This window comes from Talpa europaea (genome assembly GCF_964194135.1).
Source record: "Talpa europaea genome assembly, chromosome: 8".
In the NCBI taxonomy this organism is placed as follows: Eukaryota; Metazoa; Chordata; class Mammalia; order Eulipotyphla; family Talpidae; genus Talpa; species Talpa europaea.
Window position 1 is genome coordinate 53,242,956 of NC_140075.1, and position 22,263 is coordinate 53,265,218.

Below are 22,263 nucleotides of genomic sequence, written 5' to 3' on the forward strand. Positions count from 1 at the left end.
TCACAACCTGCCTCCCACATGCCATCTTCATTCCTACAAATTTCCTTTCCTTTCTTTTCTGTCAGTATACAATTTCCCTGCTTCTGAGATATTTCAAAATCCCATTTTTTTGTGGAAACCCACCTAAATTAATCCCCCACCTCATTTCAGTCTCTCAGAGCTAAGATATAGTATTGATGGCCACAGTAATTATTAATTATAATATTATTTATTGAATTTTTATCAAGTACCAGAAACTATGATATATATTTTACATGTGGTATTCCTAATCCACATGCCCTGGAAAGAGGGTATCATTAACCTCTTGAAGAAACTGAGGCTAGAATGTCATGTTCAAGGTCACATAGCTATGAAGTGGCAAATCCAGGAATCCAGCCATGACTTAGTCAGCTACCAAGCCTATGCTCTTTCTCTTACAGCAGATACTGTGGTACAGCACTGAATTTATGGTGACTTCTTTTTGTAAGTCTCTCCCCCCTCCTCAACCACCATCACCAAAGAAAATCGATGTTTCTTTTGTATATCCCCAATATGCTTGTTGAATTGAGCTGAACAGCTTCAAGCCAGAAAACACATCTCCTATTTTTTTTAATATATTCTATCCTTGTGCTCAGCACATAAGGTAATCATTAAATGTTAATGACTAAGCGAAATGGAATAAAATCAGTGTTGTGGTAGCCATTTTTAAGCTTTAAAAGTTTAAATGAGCAAGCCCATACACAGCACCACAGCTGGGAGTGCCATATTGCCATTAAGCCAGAAGGTGGATTCACGGGATGGGAACATTGAAAACAGACACCACAAGAATGCTTGACTCAGTTTTCCAACCACTTTCTACAAGTAGCTACTCTCTTTCTACAAGTACTTCTCTTCCCCACCTACCCCCACCCCCAAGATAATGTCACAATGATTAACCTGTTCGCGAGAAATCCTGGGGGAAACCTGGTTATCAGAGGAGTTTAGAATAACCACTAAGTATTGGGCCAAGGTTGGAGGTGATGTGGACAATAGGGAGAGTCATTCATTCCTGTCTAGCAGTAACAAGTGGCAGAGAAGTGCCGTCTAGATTCTGTGAGGGGCTTTCTCTTTTGGTATAAATGCCTTTGTTCTTATCATTAGATTGATGAAATATAATCGCACATTCCACCACATATGGATATCAAAATGTGTGTTTGATGAGGAATAGTGTCTTATGCTAATTTCTGCTTCCTTTTGCTTTCTTTGCTCATAGCACAAATTTTCCTACTTTTTGCCAAAACCTTACTATGTAGCTTTTTAACTTAATTAAATATATAGGCAATTACTGACACCATCTGTCTTCGTAGAAAAAGAACAAGAAGTGACACAAAAGGCTGGGATTCTAAAGAAAATATTTAGCAAGCAAAATCTTTAGCACCACTACAGTTATATTTATTTTTAGAAGCCCTTATGTTATTTTAAATCATTTGTGTATTTTAGAAAGAATGGATTTGAGCCATACTTACAATATTGTGACTTTGGTATGATTTTTTAAAAAGAAAATATCAAGTAATCCATTGCTTTTTCAGTAAAACAAAAACTTAAACATGCCGTTGAACATCTGTTACTAGTACAGTCTAACACAGCACTTAAAATCCTTTAAAATCCCTGAAAACCTTTATAAAGTTACATGAATCTTTTGCATAAATAGAACTGTTTTAACAATATGTATATTCCTTCAAACATACAGTTTGCTTTCTTAAACATAAGATTCATTTTGCTGCCTATTATTCCAAGTCCTTATAAATAAATACATGAAATGGTTTTGCTTCTGGAGGGAGTCAATTTCCCGCTACCACACCACCTTCTTAGTCCACTCCAGAAAGCCTACTTATTTATGTCTTTTTTTTTAACTTTTTTCAATTTCCTCACACCTGTATTAATATGTAAATGTTATCAAACCAACCCACTGAAACTTGATCAATGGCTAAGTCCACAAACCAATACAATATACAAGGTCAAGTAAAAGGAAACACACCTCCCATAGGGGAAACACAGGCAGGAAATCGAGAGGAATTACAGAGACATTATAGGAGGTTCCAATGGGAACACGGAGTTCCTCTGACATTGGCAGCTACCACCCAGGAGGACACTTAGAGTCTCCTCAGCTCTTCCCTGAACTGGAAGGAGCAGGCGTGAACCCCACATCTCAGCCACAAAGTGCTTTGCCCTCTGTAAACAGAAGTGTGTAAGACAGGAGGACATCTCTAAAGAGGCTCACTATAAACAAGAACTTTCAAAGAAATAACTATAAAACTTCCATTCATCTTAAAGACCTATGGCATACCAAATAATACGCTATCTCAGATTAGGGGAGGGAGGAAAATCACTGTATGTATTTTGTATTTTATTCACTTGTTGGTGAAGGAAATATAAAGAATTTTCACAATTCTTTTCTGCAAATTTCTATGAAGAATTTGCATTAAATGCTTATCAAACACAAGTAGTGCTGCTGTCACTTAAGAACCACCTAGTAGGGCCTCCCTGGTGGTGCAGGCTGCTGAGCGTAGCACTGTGAAGCTGTCCGCAGCCTCTGCAGTGTGGGTTTGATCCCTGCCAGCCAGGGAGATACCCACATGGCACAGCAGACCTCTCCTGTCTCGCCTGCTGCTCCCCTCAGCAGTGTATTTCAGTCAGTGTGCCTGTTCTGTTCCCCACTCTGTCTCTGGTGAATCCTCTCATCCTCCCTTACCTCTGGCCTGTACCCTGGTTCTTGTATGCATAAATAAATAAATCTTAAAAAAAAAAAAAAACACCTAGTATGTTCTCCTGAGAGTAAACTATATGTTAAGAAACAGTGCACTCTGTTGGTGGGAGTGCAAACTGGTCCAACCACTGTGGAAAGCTGTGTGGAGATTTCTGGACCTACTAAACATAGAGCTTCCATATGATCCAGCAATTCCACTCCTAGGTATTTACCCAAAGGACACAGAAACATCAATTCCAAAGAGCACCTGCACCCCTATGTTTATAGCAGCACTGTTTACAATAGCTAAGCTTTGGAAACAACCCAAATGCCCAAAAATAGATGACTGGATCAAGAAGATGTGGTACATATATACCATGGAATATTACTCAGCATTCAAAAAAGATAAACACATGCAATTTGCAGCAACATGGATGGCGCTGGAAGGGATCATGCTCAGCGAAATAAGCCAAAAAGAAAAAGAAAAATACCGGATGGTCTCACTCATAGCAGGAATCTAGAAAACTTAAATAAGGGACCAGGAAAATGAATATAAGAAAGTGAAAATCAAAACCAACAAAAAACTATGAACCAGAGACACTTTTAGGGGGGCGGGGGCGGGAGGGGAGGGATTGGGGTCAGAATGGGGGGGCTGCAATTGTATGGGGAATATAACAATAAAATTTATTAAAAAAAAAAAAGAAACAGTGCACTGAATTTTAGAAGAGAGTGGGAGAAAAAGGGGAAGGAAGGAAAAAGAAAATAGCTTCTTTAACGCTGATTCTTTCATTCACTAGAAATTGGACCTTCTGACAAATGGTATCAGAGAGGGCAGTCAGTAAAAGCAGTCTAAGGAATAAACCTCAACAGAAGGGAGGCCTAACATAGCAGCAGAGTCTGACAGGTTTTCCAGAACTGAAGAACTCTTATTCAGGTGAAACTGAGGGATGATTTTAGTCAGCAGTTACTCAAATGGAATTTTTCCAAGGGCCCTTAAAGCTCCACCCATACATTTCTGGAAAGTGCCACAGGACTTTTATTGATCATAGGTAGGAACCTTGGCATTTTGCCTACACTAAAGGACAATATTTCTTCCTTTTTAGACAACTATTTTATTATAGGCTCTCTAAGTGTTTTACAAATAATGGGGGAAGATGGTAGAAAGGTGTTCAGTGACTTGCCAAAAATCCTTCAGGGGCCTCCCCTGGTGGCACAGCGGTTGAGCACTGGGCTGCGAAGCTCCATCCCCTGCCACCTGCGAGGGTCCCACATGGCGCGCAGACTTCTCCTGCCCCGCCCACTGCTCCCCTCAGCAGTGTATTTCTTTGTCAGCCTGCCTGTTCTGCTCCCCTCTCTGGCTCTGGTGAATTCTCTCACCCTCCCGCACTTCTGACTATACCCAGTGCTTGTATGAATAAATAAATAAATCTTAAAAAAAAAAAAAGTCCCTCAGTAAATTATAGACTTCAGAACCATGGAGAAATTGGTGGAGCTTCTGGATGTTACTGCCAGCACCTCAGTGCTCTCTCACATTTTACCAAGCATTTGCTTCCTGGCCAGGCAGAGAATCATCCCTGAGCTTTCAAACACAGCAGAAAACACCTAGACTTCAGTATTAGGCAAACCTGTATCTTCATTCTAGCCTAAAACTTAGCTGTGGAACTGGCACATTACTGGGTTCTTTCAGTCTCCATTTCCACTTCTATAAAATGGGGATGTGAATCTCTACCTCACAAGATTGCTAGGAGGATGACATGAAAAAATACCAGGGTACCTTGTACATAACAGACCCTTGATTTACATTAATTACTCTTCCTTTTTCCTTCCTCCATGTGGCCAAATAGGCAGTTTTCTTGATATTGCTACCATCTCAAAAGACCCTATTGGATTGTTAGGTGCTGAATCAAATACCAGTCCATAGACAACAAAGACAAATTTAGATCCATCTCTCAGATAACCAAAAACAAAGCTTCCTTTATGATAAACATGTACTATCTAGGGCTCAACTCTTACCATCACCAAATTAGTCCAAACTTATGGAGTACTAAGTTAACTTGACGCAGATGAGGAAGTGTCCCTAGAGAAGGCATAAGGCTTGTAGGGTGCCCTAAGCATAGATGGCAAACTGAGATGCTGGAGGAGGGGGAGAATGAGCAACAAACAGGAAAGAAGAAGGGAAGTGGAAGTGTCTAGGATAAGCTTTCCTGTGTCACATGCCTACTTACCTGACCAGTCCTGCCTCTCTTCTGGATTTGACCATGTCAGCCCCACTCAGCCCAGTTGCCGATATAACATGAAGGCCTATGGTAGGGAGTAGGAGGAATTGTACTGGCTTTTAGAAAAGTGACACTGTATCTTCACAACTAATTGCATCTTTTGACAGATGCTAATACATTATCCTTTGTCCAGCCCTGGACTGCTTATTAAGTTGCAGGTTTTAACTCTTGCTGGACATTCATTTGCTTTAGTGTATGTAGCAGATATTTTTTAACCAAATATGGAAAAGCTTTTTAGAGTACAGACTTGAAAGTACCTAGAATAAATTGAAAGAACAGTATAGGGGTGGGGGTATTTGAAGGGGCTTATATGAGGCTTCCTCATTCAGTAGTTATACACACCACTAGATCCAAACAAGTGGCCATACAAATTGTATTGTCTTTCCTTGAATGGGTCTCCTGGAGACTGTGTGTGTATCTTTATTGAGATACCACATGACATAACACTCACCCTTTTAAAGAGTATGCTTCAGTGATTTTTAGTATATTCATAATTATACAGTCATCACCATTATCTATTTTTAGACTATTTCCCTTACCCCAAAAAGAAACCCTGTACCACCAGAAATCACTCCCCATACCCTCTTCCATCCAGCTATTGGAAACCAATTGCTGCCTCTATGGTTTCTCAATTCTGGACATTTCATATAAATGGCATCATAATAGATAGTTTTTTGTGATAGGTTTTATCACAAAATAGGTTAAAATAATGTCTTCAAGGTTCAACCATGTTGTAGCATGTATCAGTGCTTCATTCCTTTAACAGGCTGAATAATACTACATTATATGCATAGACCACAATTTGTTTATTTAATCATCAGTTGGTGGACATTTGGTTTGCTTCCATATTTTGACTGTTGTGAATGATTCTACTGTGAACATTGCGTACAACTTTTTGTATGAAAACATTTTCATTCCTCTTGGTTACATACTTCAGGAGCAGAATCAAAGGATCATATGGTAAGTCAAAATTTAGCACTTTGAGGAACTGCCACACTGGTTTTGTAAGTGGCTCTACCATTTTACAATTTCACTTGCAATGTGTAAGGGTTCCAGTTCTCCATATCTTTGCCACTACTTGTTACATTTTTTTTTCTCTTAGCCATCCTTATGGTTTAAAGTAGTATCTCTTCTGTCTCTGTTTTAAAGGAAAGATTTTTAACTTGCGCTACTTAATTGAATCATCCAACAAAGATTTAATATGCTCTGCTAGGTATTGTGCAGGGTGCTGAAAACATATTGTAATAGAAGTCCCTGATCATGGTCAATTCTCTCTGTGAATTTTCCAAATATAAACAAATTTACCTTTGACTTAAAATCCAGAGCTCTAAGTTCTGGTCTGAACTGTGCTTTTGACCAGGTCTTTTTCCTTCTTGGACCCTCGTGTCTGGGGCTTGAGGGGAGGGGAACAAGACCAACACTAAGGCCATAGCTCTGATAGCTCCCGTTTCTCACCTACATATTCTGCAACTAAGGTGGTTCTTTTTAAACATTCTGGCTTACTGAAGATGTCCAGAAAACTAGAAGGGAAAGTGAACTCTGCTGCCAACTCACTGAAGGGTCAGTACTGCAAGTTCATCCTCATCTCACTGGGCACAGGAGCCCTCCCTCATTGAGCTATAGAACAAGAGCTTCCCACTTTGAAAATCTATGTAAGAGCCTTTTGGAGTTCATTTCTATAACTTTAAAAAGAGCACTTCTCAACTCAGCAAATCATTCACCAGTCCTGACATTTATAGCATGAAAATTAAAGAAGAATGACTATCTACAGCATGTGATTATTGTATTGAATTACCATGGAAGAAGCATATACAATTACTAGTCCTAGAACCTGTAATAGGTTATAAAAATTGGGCTTTTGTGTTTATTATAGCATAGTGCTTAATGTCAAAATAAAGTGGTCTTCCAAAAATTAATAATAAAAGAAGGAGGAAATACTTAAAAAGAAACTAGTATGTAATTCTGTACCTTAAGAATACAAATAATCTTAGTTAGGCCATCACTCTTGAAAGGAATATAGAGAAGACCATAGATTTGTAGAGATAGTGGAAGAAATGGAATTGAAAAAGGAAGCAGAGAAGGTAAGAGTTTATTAAAAGATCTGTGATTTTTTTTTTTTACAAAAGTGAAAAACACAATTGCTGATGATGTAGTTTTAAATTTCAATGCTTCTTATTTTGGATCCCCAAGTTAATTTTGAATATAATTCCTGCATGTCCTGAAAGAATTCCCACTTACAAAAATGCTTTTGGTGCTATGAAGAAATTGAGCTATTAATACTGGTAACTGGGTGTCATGGAAAGAGCTGGACTAGGAATCAGGAAATCTGGGTTTCTATTCCAGCTCTCTCCCCAAGGGAGGGTCCTCAGCGAATAAGTTCACCTCTCAGAGGAGAGAACAATTGAACATCAATTTAGGTTGGCCAGGGCCAGGGTTTAGGGCCTCTCTGGCTTCTGAATATTTTCAGTTTTAGAGATTCCATCCCCCTGCATTATAGCAAATGCAGTAAATGCACTCCTGTGAGATATGATTAATCAAATACGTGTAATAACTGTTGCATGTAATAGACACCTCAATTGTGTTGATATTTTTAAAACATTTATTATTGTTTTAGATTTTTCTGTTCATATTTGGGAGTCATGTCTTTTTCAGAAGCCAAATATTTCAAGAACCTTAGGAAATCATTCAGGCCCTAGGCATGGTGGTAGCTCTGACTGCTAAGTGAAATGGTGGAGACTTTTTTGCTGCTTTGGGTACCTACAGACTCCAAAGACCCACATAAGGCGGTATCCAGGGTGGGTAGTACAAAGAGTGGAAGCACTAGTTGCTCAGAGACGGCCTCATGAATTCAAATCGTGCCCAAAAGAATAAACTGGATTGATAAAGACAGAAGAGAAGGCCTCCAAGATGAGTGTTGAGAGTCTCAGGTGTTGATCAAGGCCCAAGATGACTGCTTCACCATGAAACTTCCTAACCATAACCTAGCACCTACGCCTCTCCAAAACACTGGGCTATCCCAGAAGCAGCCACTAGGTGGCAACATGATAAGAGGCTGCAGTCTCCTCTGCCTATTGTGTTTTTTTTAATGTAATACAAACGATTCTTTCCAAATACCATAATCATATTAATAATTTACTAACTGAAAAATTCTTACAATGCAGTGTGCCAACTTCTTGAATACTGAGTATCAGTATAATATTAAGTATCAGTATATTTACCACAATGAAGCTCAGTACTTCCCAGTATGATTCAGTGATCGAAATGGAAAGAGATGTCATTTGGTAGCTGCCTAAGAAAGTATGTTCTCTGCATGATGGCTGGGATTTTGGAGCCTACTTTTAAACAATATTTGAGATGAGGCAAAAGTGTTCCCCAACTCTAAGAAGGAGAAATATGTACTTGAAGTAAGTACAAGCGAGTTCTTACACCTGGACCTGACTCTACTCCTGGTCATCACACCAGGAAGTAGGCAGGACCATAAAGATTTGTATCTGCCAGGTCCTAGATTCACTCTTGAGTAATAGATTCACACTTGAGTACTAGATTACTCATGTAGTCAAGTAAGCCCTCAGAAATAGAGACCATCAGATCTGTTAATAGGAATTAGCAATTAGCAATATCTTGTTTCAACAGACAAGGAAGCTGAGTTCAGAGTGGAGGAGAAAATTAAGATCATACACTTGGTAAATGGCAAAGCCAACACTCCCAGTGAAGTCCTAACTCTGCCCAGTGCTCTTCTCAATCCAGCCAGGCCACCTGCCTCCATCAAGGCACAGGCCTCTGCAGTCCCCATTATCCTCAAACTGCTATATTCCCTTTCCTCTGCCAAGCTGCTCTTATCCTCTCAACCTTGTTTCATCTTAGCCTATATACAATGAGAGGCATTGCCTCTAAGGAATTCCTCAGGTCTCCAACTAAGGAGACCAGAGAAAAAGATGCCTCCCTACCAGGGAATGATTCTGCTTTATCCCTACAAACTAGCCAAGCTCAGCTTCCTGAGTTTACAACTGAGAAAGGAGAAAAGGAGTCGGAGATCTCCTCCCATTCTCTAGACCACCATTCAACAACGGCATCTCACACTTAACGTGTCCAAATGTAAGCTCTTGATTTCACCCTTTAAAGTCTTCCTCTAGGGCCTCCCTGGTGGCGCAAGGGGTTAAGACACAACTTATGAAGCTATTCATAGCCATTGCAGTATGAGTTTGATCCCTGGCCAGGGAGCTACCCACATGGTGCAGCAGACCTCTCCTGACTCACCTACTGCTCCCTTCAGCAGTGTATTTCAGTCAGTCTGTCTGTCCTGTTCCTCACTCTGTCTCTAGTGAATCTTCTCACCCCCCACACCTCTGGCCTGTACCCCAATTCTTGTATGCATAAATAAATCTTTAAAAAAAAGAAAAAAGCTCTTCCTCTAGCAGTCTGGCCTACTCAGTACATGATCAATTCCATCTTTCCATTTTTCAGGGCAAAATTTCTGAAGACACCCTTGATTTCTCTTACTCTCACACCCTGTATCCAACCTTTCAAGAGTTCTAGTTTTGAAATACATCTATAATATGACCACTCCTTCCAACCATTACCATGCCATCCAGATACCACCATCCCGCACCCAGATCACTGCAATTAATTGCCAGTCCACTGCAATAGTCTCCCCATTTCCATCCTTGCCCCCAGCAGTTCTTCTTACCACCACCAGAGTACCATTTTAAAATATGAGTTAGATCATTTTAATCCTCTGCTCAACACCCTCCAATGGACTCCTGGCCTCCACAATTGTTAAGTAGGAAATATGCCTTAGGTTCTGCAAGGACAGAGGGTACTTTGACCTACCGTCGCTGTGCTACCCAGCCAGCAACAGAGGCACAGGGCACGTGGCCTGGCCTCCATAATTCAATCATAGTTGTAAGGAGTCACGGTCTGACTAAGGGCTTGATTCTAGGAAGAATCAAGTAGTCCAATGGTGGATTTCCTGTCAGATTGGGACTGTGAATTAAGACCTGGGCAGTGAGGTAGTCTACACATGCTCAGCCAAGACAGGCTGCTAAGGAGGATGGGCTGTGCATGGCTCAAAAGCCCTGATGGCATTTCTGTGATGAGTGGATTCCTAGCACTGCATCTCTCAGTCACCTTCATTGGGGGATCTGCCTTTTAAAAAATTCTCCATGAGGTGGCAAGACCAAAGAACTTTTTTTGCAGTTGGAGACAGTCACAGAATGCAGGGCCTGAGCACATCTGCCCACATCTGCATGCTCTACCACCCATCCATCCTGCCTGTCACAGGAAAGAGGCAGAAGCAGCAGGGGTGAGCAGGCGGCCTCCATCTGCCTGGATCACCTAAGGCAAAAAGGACTCCACACCAGGCCTCTCTCCCATACCTCCCCACATAGAAGCATATTATTCTCTTTTCATTCCAAAGCTTGTGGTCCAAACAGGACCCAGAACCTGAAAACAGAACAACTCTGGGCAAGCTCACCTCTGCCTTCTGGCTCTCACATGCATGTTTAAAAGCAATGAGGCTGTTGCTGTGTCTTGGCTGCCTTCTGCCCTCTGTTCTGCCCATTCCGTCCCAGGTCACCAGGTCAAGGCAGTAGAAGCTGAGACCTCTGTAGCCCTCTTTCACCCCACCCTTACAGTCCTCCCCCTTGCAATGGGCTCTTTCACAACCAATCCAATAGAAATAGAAAGTTACATTAATTTTCATTTTAAAATATAACCAAAAAAATCTATGAAAATAGTTTCAAGTGTTATTTAACCCAAGATAACCAAAATATCATTTCAACATGTAATCATTATAAAATATTACTGAGACACTTCACATTCCTTTGTATCTCCTCAGTCTTCAAAATCTGATGTGTACTGTACATTTATAGCACACCTCAATGACCAATCACTTTTCAGATGCTCGTGTCAGTGGCTACCAGATAATTTGATTTAGAATTTCCAGGAAAGTATTTTTGCAAAGCTGAAGTCATATTGCCTACACAACTTAATATTCCCCTCTTGCTGTTTTGTATATCTTCCTACATCATCAAAAGTTATTCACAATCATTATCTCTAATGATAATATCCCATCATTTGGATGTATCATAATCTTCATAATCTTCTTCACCAATGCCCAAAGTTGGACAGCTGCAATTTTTGAATACTAGAAGTAATGCTTTGTTACTTGTGCTTAAGGCTTTAGTGTTAATCTCTTAGCAGTCTAACCATTTTTAACAAAATGATATTTGAAGCTCACTGATCCAACAACTACCCACAAGTGATTTCCTCTGGGAGCTGAGACAACTTGGGTTCTCATCCCAGACCTTTGCTATCTGACTCTACAACCTAGGGCAAACCACCACCTGGCTTCTCACACCAGTAAACTCACTGTAGTAGATGATTTTTCAAGGTTCTTTCCAACACTAAACTTGAATGATGCTTTTCCCTCACCCTCATGCCCAATCAATTAACCTGTCTAGCTGGCCATTACAGGCCATTGCAGGCAAGTCCTGTCAAAGCACTTCCTAAACATTAAAAAATAAAATCTGTCTACTCCCCATCCACACTCCATGCCTCTGTATAGGCCACCAGCATTGCACATCTAAACTGGGCTGAGACTAATGTAGAGAGACATTAGGTTCTGAAGTCCAAAATCGAGGCTAGGATTAAATAAGGTATGTGTGAAAGCTTAGAGCTGACACAGACATGCTTGGTGAGTATTTGCTGCATTCGAATCTGAAACCAGCTTCAAGATAGCCACCTAGACCCTGTTCCTGAAAAGTTGGAGAGGAGTTGTCAGTGAATCACTGAGGCGCTGATGCCCTGCTGCGTGCTGAGCCCTGCCCCGACACGGGGTGTTGTGAGAAGACAAAGCTTCAGCAGCTTCCTCTAAAGGACTGACAGTCTAGAGGGGGGGATAGGAACCCCTGTACACAAAACAAGCATGCCTCAGGCGGTGTCTTCAATGGAAAAACCAGATGGAGAACAGAACAATTATCTGAGCAATTCAGGCAAGCCTGCTGTTGAGGAAAAGGCTTAAAGAAATTTGTTCTATTTCCTCTGTGAACCAAGGATTTAGGGCAGCGTGGGGAAGCAAAAGCACTCTGGCTCCAGAAAGACCAAAGTTCTGGTCTGTCCTCTACGATCTTAGAGAAACCATGAAACCGTTTATTGATCTCAGTATACTAAGTCAAAAGGAGACAGGGTAATAGCAACCTTGCCCAAATCTCAGTACTTACAGGATTGCTGAGGTTGAACACAATGATTATGAATGGGGAAAACAGTATTGAATAGGGCAATCTCACATCTATATAGACAACCAAAAATATGTCTCCTAAGATCCTACTCCTCTTAAAAGGAAATGTTTAGTAATCATAACTATACATTTGCATTGAACTTACAAAGTTATAAAATTTTCAAAATCCCATGTGTTGGTATTAGTATTTGCTCCTTTTTTTCTTAAGGACTCTGAGTTTGAAAGAGCTTAAATAACTCATTCAAGTTTACACTATTTGTGAGTCCCAGATGTAGGCTTTCTGACCTTGGTTCTCTCTCTCCTCTACACTGGCTGCCTTCCCATTAAAATCCCTGCCACCAAAACATTAATATAATTAATAACTATTAAAATAAATAATATAATTAAATATTGGTAGTATTTTCTATATACATTTCCCTTTGATCAGATACTAAATCCTCAAAATAGAGGCATTTAAAAATGTCTGACATGCAAGAACAGCAAGTTCACTTTCTCATATTAAGGAAAAGTAGCTGTCCCCATCTGATTTGCATTTTATGCCATACAGCAGGAAATATTTAAGTTGACAAATAGGATATTTACAACTGCAACAGATACTTGGCAGTTAGTTTTTAACAATTGTTGCAAATGTGATTTATCTGCTATTATAAAAGGGCATTACTGTGCGAATATGACTCCTGAAATTAGCTTCAGTTTAGCAAGGGGCCTTGACAGCTTGACCTCTTAATATCCTTATAATGATGCCATTTACATTCAATGCTTACTCAAGTCACTCACTGCTAGATTTGTTTGAGAGGAGTCCACTCTAGGGCAGATATATTATGTATTTTAACATACCGAGTTGGTGTGTGGGGCACATGTAGGCTTTCTAAGAGGAAAAAATGTTTAATCAAGTCTTCATGAAAATGTGTTAGTTTCCAACTTCCTACAGTGAAAATGCATTACTGCTAATTACAGTATACTCCAGAAATATAATACTTCATGTTTTCTCCACAAGACATTTCCATGGCATGGATTATATTAAACAAGAACATGTTTTGATCTTTTGCAACTTCGGCTGTTAATTTGACTGGGAGCTGGTACAGGAGAAGGACAGGCTGGGCCAGAATTGGTGCCATCTTCTCCCCAGGCAATGGGAAGAGGTACACTTGGAGTCAAGCAGAACTGGATTCAAATCTCAGCACTACCACTACCTTGCTCTGTGGGTTTCTTCATGCATGACAGAGGGCTGTAACCTGTTTCTTCATCTATGACGGGGGGCTGTAATTTTTTAAGTTACTATAAATATCTGAGATCAAGTACCTGGCATGCAATAGGTACTGGCATGCAATAGGTACACATGGGAGACAGTCATGTTCTGTGTTGTTAAAGCTCAAATGTCACCTTCAAATGATGCAGTCCTGAGTTTAACTAGATTAAACTCAGTTTATTTCTGCTTCAGTGGTACTTTGTTTTTGTTTTTTAAAGATTTATTTTTTTTTATTTATGCATATAAGAACTAGGGTGCAGGCCAGAGGTGTGGGGGGGGTGAGAGGATTCACCAGAGACAGAGTGGGGAGCAGAACAGGCAGATCTACTGAAATATACTGCTGAGGGGAGCAACGGGAGAGGCAGGAGATGTCTGTTGCACCATGTGGGTCAGCTCCCTGGCCGGGGATCGAACTCAGGCCATGGAGGTGATAGCGCTGAGCCAAACCCCTGAGCCACCAGGGAGGTCCCCTTCAGTGGTACTTTGTCCCATCCCTTTATCATAGCACACATTACATTGTGTTGAAACTTACTGAATATGCATGTACCTGTCTCCCCCTTCTCAGTGGCAGGACCTGTGCCTACATGCCATTGACTAGCACAAATAATATGCCTTGGACATTGAACTGAGGAAGATTATGGGTGCTTCTGGATTTAGAGTGGTGGTAGAAGACAGGGTGACTAAGGATGGTCTTCTATGGCACAAGAGAAGTAGCACAGCACCCACTTTGCCATCACCAATTTAAGCACATAGTAGATGCTCAGTAAATATCTCTTAAAGGAATTATGGACATTACTCAGTTATCTAGCAGTTTATAGTAACTATTGCCTACATATTTCTGTCTTTCAAAACATTTGAAATTTTATTGCATCTCAGCGCTTTTCTAACAACCCTGTGAGTCAAGGGTAGGGTTCATCACTGGTTTCTAGTAGAGGATATGGTGACATCATGGTGACATCACTGCACTCTCTTAATAAAATGGTGGTAGGGCCAAGGCTTACAAGCAAACCATAAGTTTTACTTAAATATAATATTGACATTCCCAGAGAAGCCAGCTCTGCTTTTTCTAAAATCAAGGCAAAAAATATTTACTCACTCTACCTCTTATGTCTGCTCTTCTTTAAATCCCCATTCTCTGAAGCTTCTGTCCTCATTTTCTCAGTAGAAAACATTGCACTGATCACATTGAAAAGGCAAACCACAGGCAGAAAAATCCAAATTCACATGAACTTCTAGGGACTGGGCATCTCCATCAGGTTATCTTGCCAGGTGTTTCCATGTGGTAACTTCCCACAAGAACCTTGATTCTTCTGAACAGGATCAGACTGGAGGCTCTATCCTTCAGTCAAATGAAATAGAAACAGAAGCAAAATATCTATTCCCTTAAGTCATGTGTTGACAGGGTTAGTTGGCTGCTGCGATTAGGGTGGCCAGGGGTGGTTTGCATTCTCTGTCCAGGTCACTGTTTCCATCATCATTTCTTTGTTCCTGTCTTTATCAGGTGTGGGCCACAAGTCTTAACCTCTCCTACAGTGACCAGCTGGCCCTGACTCAGCTTGCCTTATACCTGACCAATGGCAATCTGGATTGCAGTTTGAGCACCTTTGGAGTGCCCCTCTTTGTTCCAGAGAACAAGAAGAAAATGAGCTGCACACAGGTAACAGTGGATACATCCTACTTCTCCCCAGTGTTCAGCAATACTCAGTCACCACTTACTGAGTCCTGGTTACATTCCAGGCTCTCTGGGTACAGGCAGGAGAAAGAATCTTGGGCAATTCACTTACATTATTCAAAGTGGGCTTCTGGCTTATGGATATATTGGTTAAAGGAAAGGGTAGCGGGCATTCCAGAGATAGGAAGAGACTGTAGCCAGGTGAAAGAACATGCCTGGGGTACATCTGTCTGGGTGTTCCCCTCTCAATTCTTTCAAATAAAATCCTTATTTTTCTAGGTACAATCACTATCTAGAATTACATTCATCATCTTTCTTCCCCTATACTTCCTCTGGAAGACACTGCCTTCGTTTTGGCTTTTATCATCTCACACTAGTATCATCATTTCTCACTAAGATTCTCTGCCTTTCTCTTTCCCCTCAAGCTAAACACACAGTCAACATGGTCAAGGTGCAAAAGCAAATCTGAGTTTGTTGATCCCCTACTGGTTATTTTTAAGTGACTCCAGTCATCTTCAGGAAAATCCCAACTTTCCCAGCATGGTTTATGATATTCATCATGATCTGTCTCTCCCCACAGCCCCAACCATCACAACCCAATATAGCCAAGGCAGCTGGGGCCAGAATCCTGGGGCTGGATGAGGTTTACCAACTTCAGAACCCTGGGTAACAAAGGATAAGTCAATTTCTGTGGGGACAGTGGGCTAAACCAGTCATGGAGAAAGAGAACAAAGACCAAGAGGACCAGATAGTCTGTAGTACAGGTGGAATATGACAGCACACCAGGCCTCTGTCTAGCTGCCCCGATAGCTGCCATGTTCTCCTTCTCATACCCTTTTTGCTAATGAAGTTCTACTTGAGATGCCTTATACCAGACAAATAAAACAGGAATTCCAGTGGTTGACAGGACCCCCACATTGGTGCCCTAATGCATTTCAAAGCAGTACCTTCTGCATCTTTGCTAAACTTCTTTGGGTCCAAGAGATGCCTCTGGATCTAAAGAACCCTTGTTTGACTCAGCTAAAGGTCCACCTAGTCACCTTCCTTGACAAGAACTTGGTGTAAACTTGGAAGTCTGGAGAGGATGGCAGATGTCTTGAGGGACTCAGGTAATGGCCTCATTCTCCTCCTCAACACAATATGAGGTAGTGGCACAGGGCCTTTCTTACAGGAATCCCTTCCACCTCTTCATTCATTAAGAAGAGAAGCAGATTTGAACTGGGCAGGAAAAACAAACTTCTTTTCACTATGTCCCAGGATCTTGCGGGGAATCTGCAAGGTCCAAACCCCCCCCCCCACCCGTGGCCTCCACTCTCACCAATGGGATCTATAGGACCCTACATTTGATGCTAGAGTAGGAACAGAGGTAAAACTTCTGGCTTAGTGACCCTAACTTCATGCCATTTCTAAAAGGAAACTAGAAGCTGAGTTAGTATTCAACACAAGACTTACAAAAACAATTTGCTGCATTTAAGTATGTCGCTTCAGAAGGCTGTAAGCAGAAGTTGTACTTTGAATTAGATTTTTTCTTCATCTTGCCTATAGGTTTCAATCCTAGCTGCAGGCAACATATGGGAATTCTCCTGTGATCAAGAGTCTTAAACAATTTTAGGAATTGCTTGTACACAAAAGGGAAGCATTATAATCTTCAATAATTCAAATGTCTCCACAATCACTGAGGAAAAGCTGGGCAGGATTTCTGATGTAGGGATAAATTAAAAGTGCTTTGGGTTTTAGAAAGACAAATGGATGTTCTCATTTGAAGCTGCTGTGTGTGCACACACATGCTCCCATGTATGTGTACACATGATAGGCAATTTTGAAAAGAAGCATTGTACACAGTACAATTTTCAACCAAACTGAAGCTCCCTGAATAAGTGTGAACAGACTGTGATGCCAGCAGATGTATGATCAGTCAGTTGACAGTACCTTTGAAGACTAAAGAAAAAGGAAATGCACAGATGAAACCACAGTGATGAGGGCACATTCAGAACAAATCCCTATAAAATGCTCCCAGTTAGTGCCCATTCTTTTAAATAATAAGATATGAAGGAGGAAAGCAAAAACTTTTGTGAACTGTAAGGAGAGCTATTGTCCCATGTCAGAAACAGGTGGCAACAAACTATCATTTCTACCTGGTTATACCAGATGCATGGGCTTCTGACCCAGTGTCCTCCACAATTAACCACTTGAAGGTGGAAATAAGATGGACTAAGTCCCAAACATGCATGTTTTAAAGACAAAAAAGGAGCCACCTAATGACTTTTTAACTTTTAATTAACATTCTACCAGAATGGGCATAAATTGTTCCCTTTTCTATTCATTTTTACTCTTCATCTCTATTCATGGACCCTCACGATCACGGTTGGTGAGTGGCCAAAAAGGAACATCTCCACAAACATCTTACAACAACCCAAGTAATTTATAAGCATTTTAACAGCACATGATCTGTAATGAATGATTAAGTAAAACCTTTTGTGTTAAATTATGATGTTAATAATGATTCTGTCTCCTGTAATTTATTATGAATTCTCAAATGCTTCGGGTTTGATTTTGATAGAATGCAACAACAGAGTTTATGTGATGACTTTATTTTTAGAACTCCTTCTTTGAAGGCACACATTTTTCCGCTACTGCTGCTACTGTAATTATGTACAAAACCAATCACTCATTAGAGTTAGGATACATTATCTTCTAGACAGATGAGGCTAAATAAGCAACACATTAATAATTCAGAGAGCAGTTCATTATGCATGTGGATGCCTGCTTCCTAACTGAAATAAGAACCTCATCAGCCTCTGCCAACCCTTAAACAATAGTTCTGTGTTATTGCAACCACATTCAAGTTTACGCTTGTTAAACTGCTACTTGGATTATTTTATCAAACATTCATTTATTTGTGGTCCCTTACTGCCGAGAACAGATTTTGGAAGCTCCTTTTTTAAGTTAATGATTTGAGCAATGGGTGTTATTAATTCTCAGAATATTATAAACATGATTAATTTTCAGGCAGAGATTTATTACATAAGGATTTCAACTATGTCAACTGAAATGCATCACTGTCAAAACAAGTATCATGGCGAAAATAGAATATGCTCCACACTTCAAGTGCTGGTGCTCAGAACTAAATCAATTTAAATTGTGGCAGAAGCAAAATTATATTCTCCAGTGAAAAGGAGTATTTCAAGCTTCCTTTATTTGACTTGAAGCATTCTTGTTAGATTGTGATTTAGAAAGGTAGTTTAATAAGACTAGACTTCTCCCAATAATATTTTGTCTTCTATTTTTTCCCCCTCTGTTTTGCTAAAAAAGGATAACTTTTGAGATTCCCACACATTCCAAATGTGACAAGTAGGAATTTGGAGTAAAGAGCATTGTTCCAGAAATCAGAGGTGGTGAATGTTGATCTCAGTTTCCTCATTTGCAGAATGAGGGAGTACTAAATGACCCTCAAGTTCTCTTGAGGGATTTTATTTTATGGAGACGTAGAATGGACTCTATACCAAGCCTGGCCTAGGAAGCCTCAAGTACAGTAGGGTGCTAGGAAAGGGAACATCTTTTGCTCATAGATTCTTTTAGCAAGTCCTCATCTGCCATCATAATACTTTCCATAATAGCCAACTAGAAGTAAATTCAGCAGTATTTACTCAACACCTACTTTGTGTCAGGCACTCTACTAAGAACAGTAGGTATAAGAATAAGTAGCAAAGAACTCCAAGTTTATCAACAGACACAGATAGGCCAGACGCTTACTATAATGCATATAATAATATGATAAGAATACCCAAAATGTATCAAATTTATTCTCCATGCCAGACACTTCCACTAAGTGCTTTATATTGTTGTTGTACATCCCAATAGATTAGGCAGGTGCTGTTATTATGTTCATTTTTAGGTAAAGGATAAGCAATGTTAAGCAGCTTGTAGGAAATCCCTCAGCAAGCAAGTGTGGAAGCCAGGATTTAAGCCTAGGTGTGTCAAACTTTAAAACTTGTGTTTGGCCACTGTGTTATCCAATCTGTCTGTGTTGACTGAAAATCAATGATCCAGCTCCAGAGTGGAACTTAGGCTCATACCTAAAGTCTCTAGTTGAAGCCACAGAGAAAGTCCATCAGATTAACTGTTTCTGGAACCCAGTTGGTCAATGCTCAGAACACTTCAGTGACGACTCTGCCTCCTTGCCCTAATATGTTTCCAGACATATTACCATATGGAATCTGCTCTGTGTTAGGCTGAGACTCAGTGAGCACTGAATGGGCCAGATGGTTGTGGAGGAGTCTTTTGATGATGTAAAACCCATTTCAGTTATGACTTCCTTGGGAAAATTAAATGGATTTTACAGCATCAGAAAAGAGTCAATTACACTAATCGACCCTTTTAAAATGATATTTTCTATTTGTATAATGCTTTATACTATTAATACTTTAAATAGGCATTAGAGAGCCTGACTGGTAGCACAAGGGGTTAAGTTACAGCATTTATGAAGCTATCTACAGCCACTGCAGCATGAGTTCAATCCTCCAGCGGCCAGGGAGATGATCTCTCCTGTCTCATCCACCTGTTCTGCTCCCCACTCTGTCCCTGGTTAATCCTCTCACCCCTGCACCTCTGGACTGTACCCCAATTCTTGAATGCATAAATGAATAAATCATTTAAAAAATAAGCATGAGATTATTTAATCCCTATGATAACCTCAAGAAATAAATAAGATAGGGATTATCATACCCATTTTACAAATCAGGAAACCGAGGTAATGCAAAATAAGGTGATCTGCCCAAGGTCATAAAGTTAAGCAGCAAGGCCCAGGTCTTGTGATTTTGTCCCTTTCTGATGTAATGACTTATGGTTGGTTGATCATTTTTCATTTTAAATATTTATTTGTGAAATTATTTAGTTTAATAGATGTTAATAAGAGCTAACGTTTTTAAGAACTTACTCTGTGCTAGACATTGTTTCAACATCTTTATGTAGTCATCCTCACAACAATATCATCACCTGTGCTGTTGGACTGGATGAAAGACAACCATAGATAGTGAGGATTTTTTTCCTGTAGAAATGAGAATTAAGTCTAAAAAAAAGTTGGTGTATCTTACAGGTTCATGTTTATTAGCATTATTATAACACATTTAATAAACACTTCATGTATGTCAGGAAAAACACCAAGCATCAGGGATATAGAAACATTTGATAAAGTCCCTGTCCTCAAGGAGTTGAAAAGGAATATAAAATAAGCAGCATGTTCACAAGGAAAAACCACACAGTTATTTGAGTGATAGCTCCTCAACCTGCTGCTAAAAGTCTTAGAAGAAACAACTGTGGCTGGCAGAGCCAGGGGACTTGAACAAGAACACAGAGTTTGGTCTGGTCTTAAAGATCCGGGCAGTCAATAAAGAGCAAGGAGGGGGAGCTCTTCCCCACCAGAAGGGAGAGAACCCAGGTCTATTAGGTGATGTAATGAACCAATTGAGCTGGGGCAGAGAATCTGGGAGAGAGAGAGAGTAGGACAAGAGTTGGAGCTGTGTACTGAGCAAGTTCAGGCAAATCTGCTCACCATGCCATGTGTCTGAATATCATTCTGAGGGCAAGGAGACATCATTGAAGTGTTCTAAGCATTGACCAACTGGGTTCCAGAAACAGTTAACCTGGTGGTAATGTTCAGAACCCCAGAAAGGTGTTGGGGAAGGAACAGCATGGGAAATTCTGTTGTAGGCCAAAAATGCTTTCAGATGCTTTTCAGCCCTATAGATACTTTCAAAGAAACCATCACAAAAATAGTAGCTTCTGGTTATTCACGTGCAGGTGCTGTGCTAATTTTTCTTAATAATCAGAAGTTTCAGAGAAGTTAAATAGTATATTCAAAATCCTACATATAGTAAATGCCTCAGTCAGGTTTTGAATCTCAGTCTTTCTGACTCAATATAAGCTTTCCACAGCTGAATTCTGCTTGCTTCCTCACCTCCTAAGTAGGAAAGAAAAATCTAGACAACAAAGGCCTGGACTAGGATGGTGATAGTTATGGAAAAGAAGAGGCAGTTTGGAGATATATTAACAAATATTCTGGATTTTCTTTCAGATTCTTTATGAATCATAGGCCCAGGTCTAGGAGGAGGGAAAATGCAGTTTGTCTCCACAGAAAAGAATAAACCTCAGTGCAGCCTGCATTTACTTGCTGTCCAGTAAGAATAGAGAGTGAGCTCTTCTGCCTTGCTTTGAAGCCAAGTTACATAGCATTGAGCCAGATCCTGCATTGAGCCAAATGCCTGCCTTCTGCTTTCCCTCGCTGACTGGAGCATGATCTTAGTATTGCTTGTTTATATACGATAGCAGCATAAGACAAGTTTAGAGGACAAAAATAACCTTGGAATTATCTTGTGAATTCATGGTAATTACCATGCAATTAGATGCTCAGTAACTACAATGTAATTCCAGAGTATTTACAGTTCACTTTTGTATACAAAGCTTAGGCTTCTCGGCCTTGGTTGGAAAGGCTGGAACATGGCATGGTCTGGTGTGGCAGAATGAGTAGGCTGGTGTCCTTGTCCATCCAAACTGACTGATCAACTGAGCCAGAACTTCATTTAGCTTGTTCCTGTTACCCCACCAATAATTCCTGCCAAGTCCACCAGAACCATACTGTGCTCCAAAAGGTGCTCTATGAGGGGGCCAGGCCTGGAATGTTTGCCTTGAGTTGTCATTCCCAAGAGATGGTGTGACCATCCTCTGTGCTTTATGAGACACTTATTTCTACCTCAAAGTATTAATTGACTAGAAGTCCCATGAATTTTTAAAAATTAATTTAAGTCAGAGGCAAGTGTTATCCACTTACTCTATTTCATGTATCCATTCTTTCTTTCATTCAAAAAACACTGGAATATCTGTTTGGTGCTAGCATAATGACCAGTCTGGGAATTCAGAAACCAAACAGTACCTGCTTTCAGAAAGCCCCAATCATGTAAGAAAGGCAGCCAGGGAAAACTCTTGATAGGCCAAGGTGATTAAGTACAATTGTGAGGCAGATGAGGGTCCAATAGCTTTTCTTTTACAAAACCAAAATTCCCAATGCCACAAATGAGACAACACTTAGGAAATATACAACTCAAACTACATTGGCCTGTGGGAGCCTAA

General features: G+C 40.3%; 1 protein-coding gene across 1 annotated transcript in view; it reads left to right on the top strand.

The window, feature by feature from the left end:
- The window catches only part of IQCH (IQ motif containing H), a gene marked incomplete at both ends in the record, with an annotated part of 190,358 nt that overhangs the window by 146,972 nt on the left and 21,123 nt on the right, over window positions 1-22,263 (top strand). Inside the window, one exon of the mRNA XM_084241286.1 lies at window positions 14,968-15,129. Within this exon, the coding sequence (XP_084097412.1) occupies window positions 14,968-15,129 (162 nt within the window). The remainder of the gene's footprint in view (window positions 1-14,967; window positions 15,130-22,263) is intronic.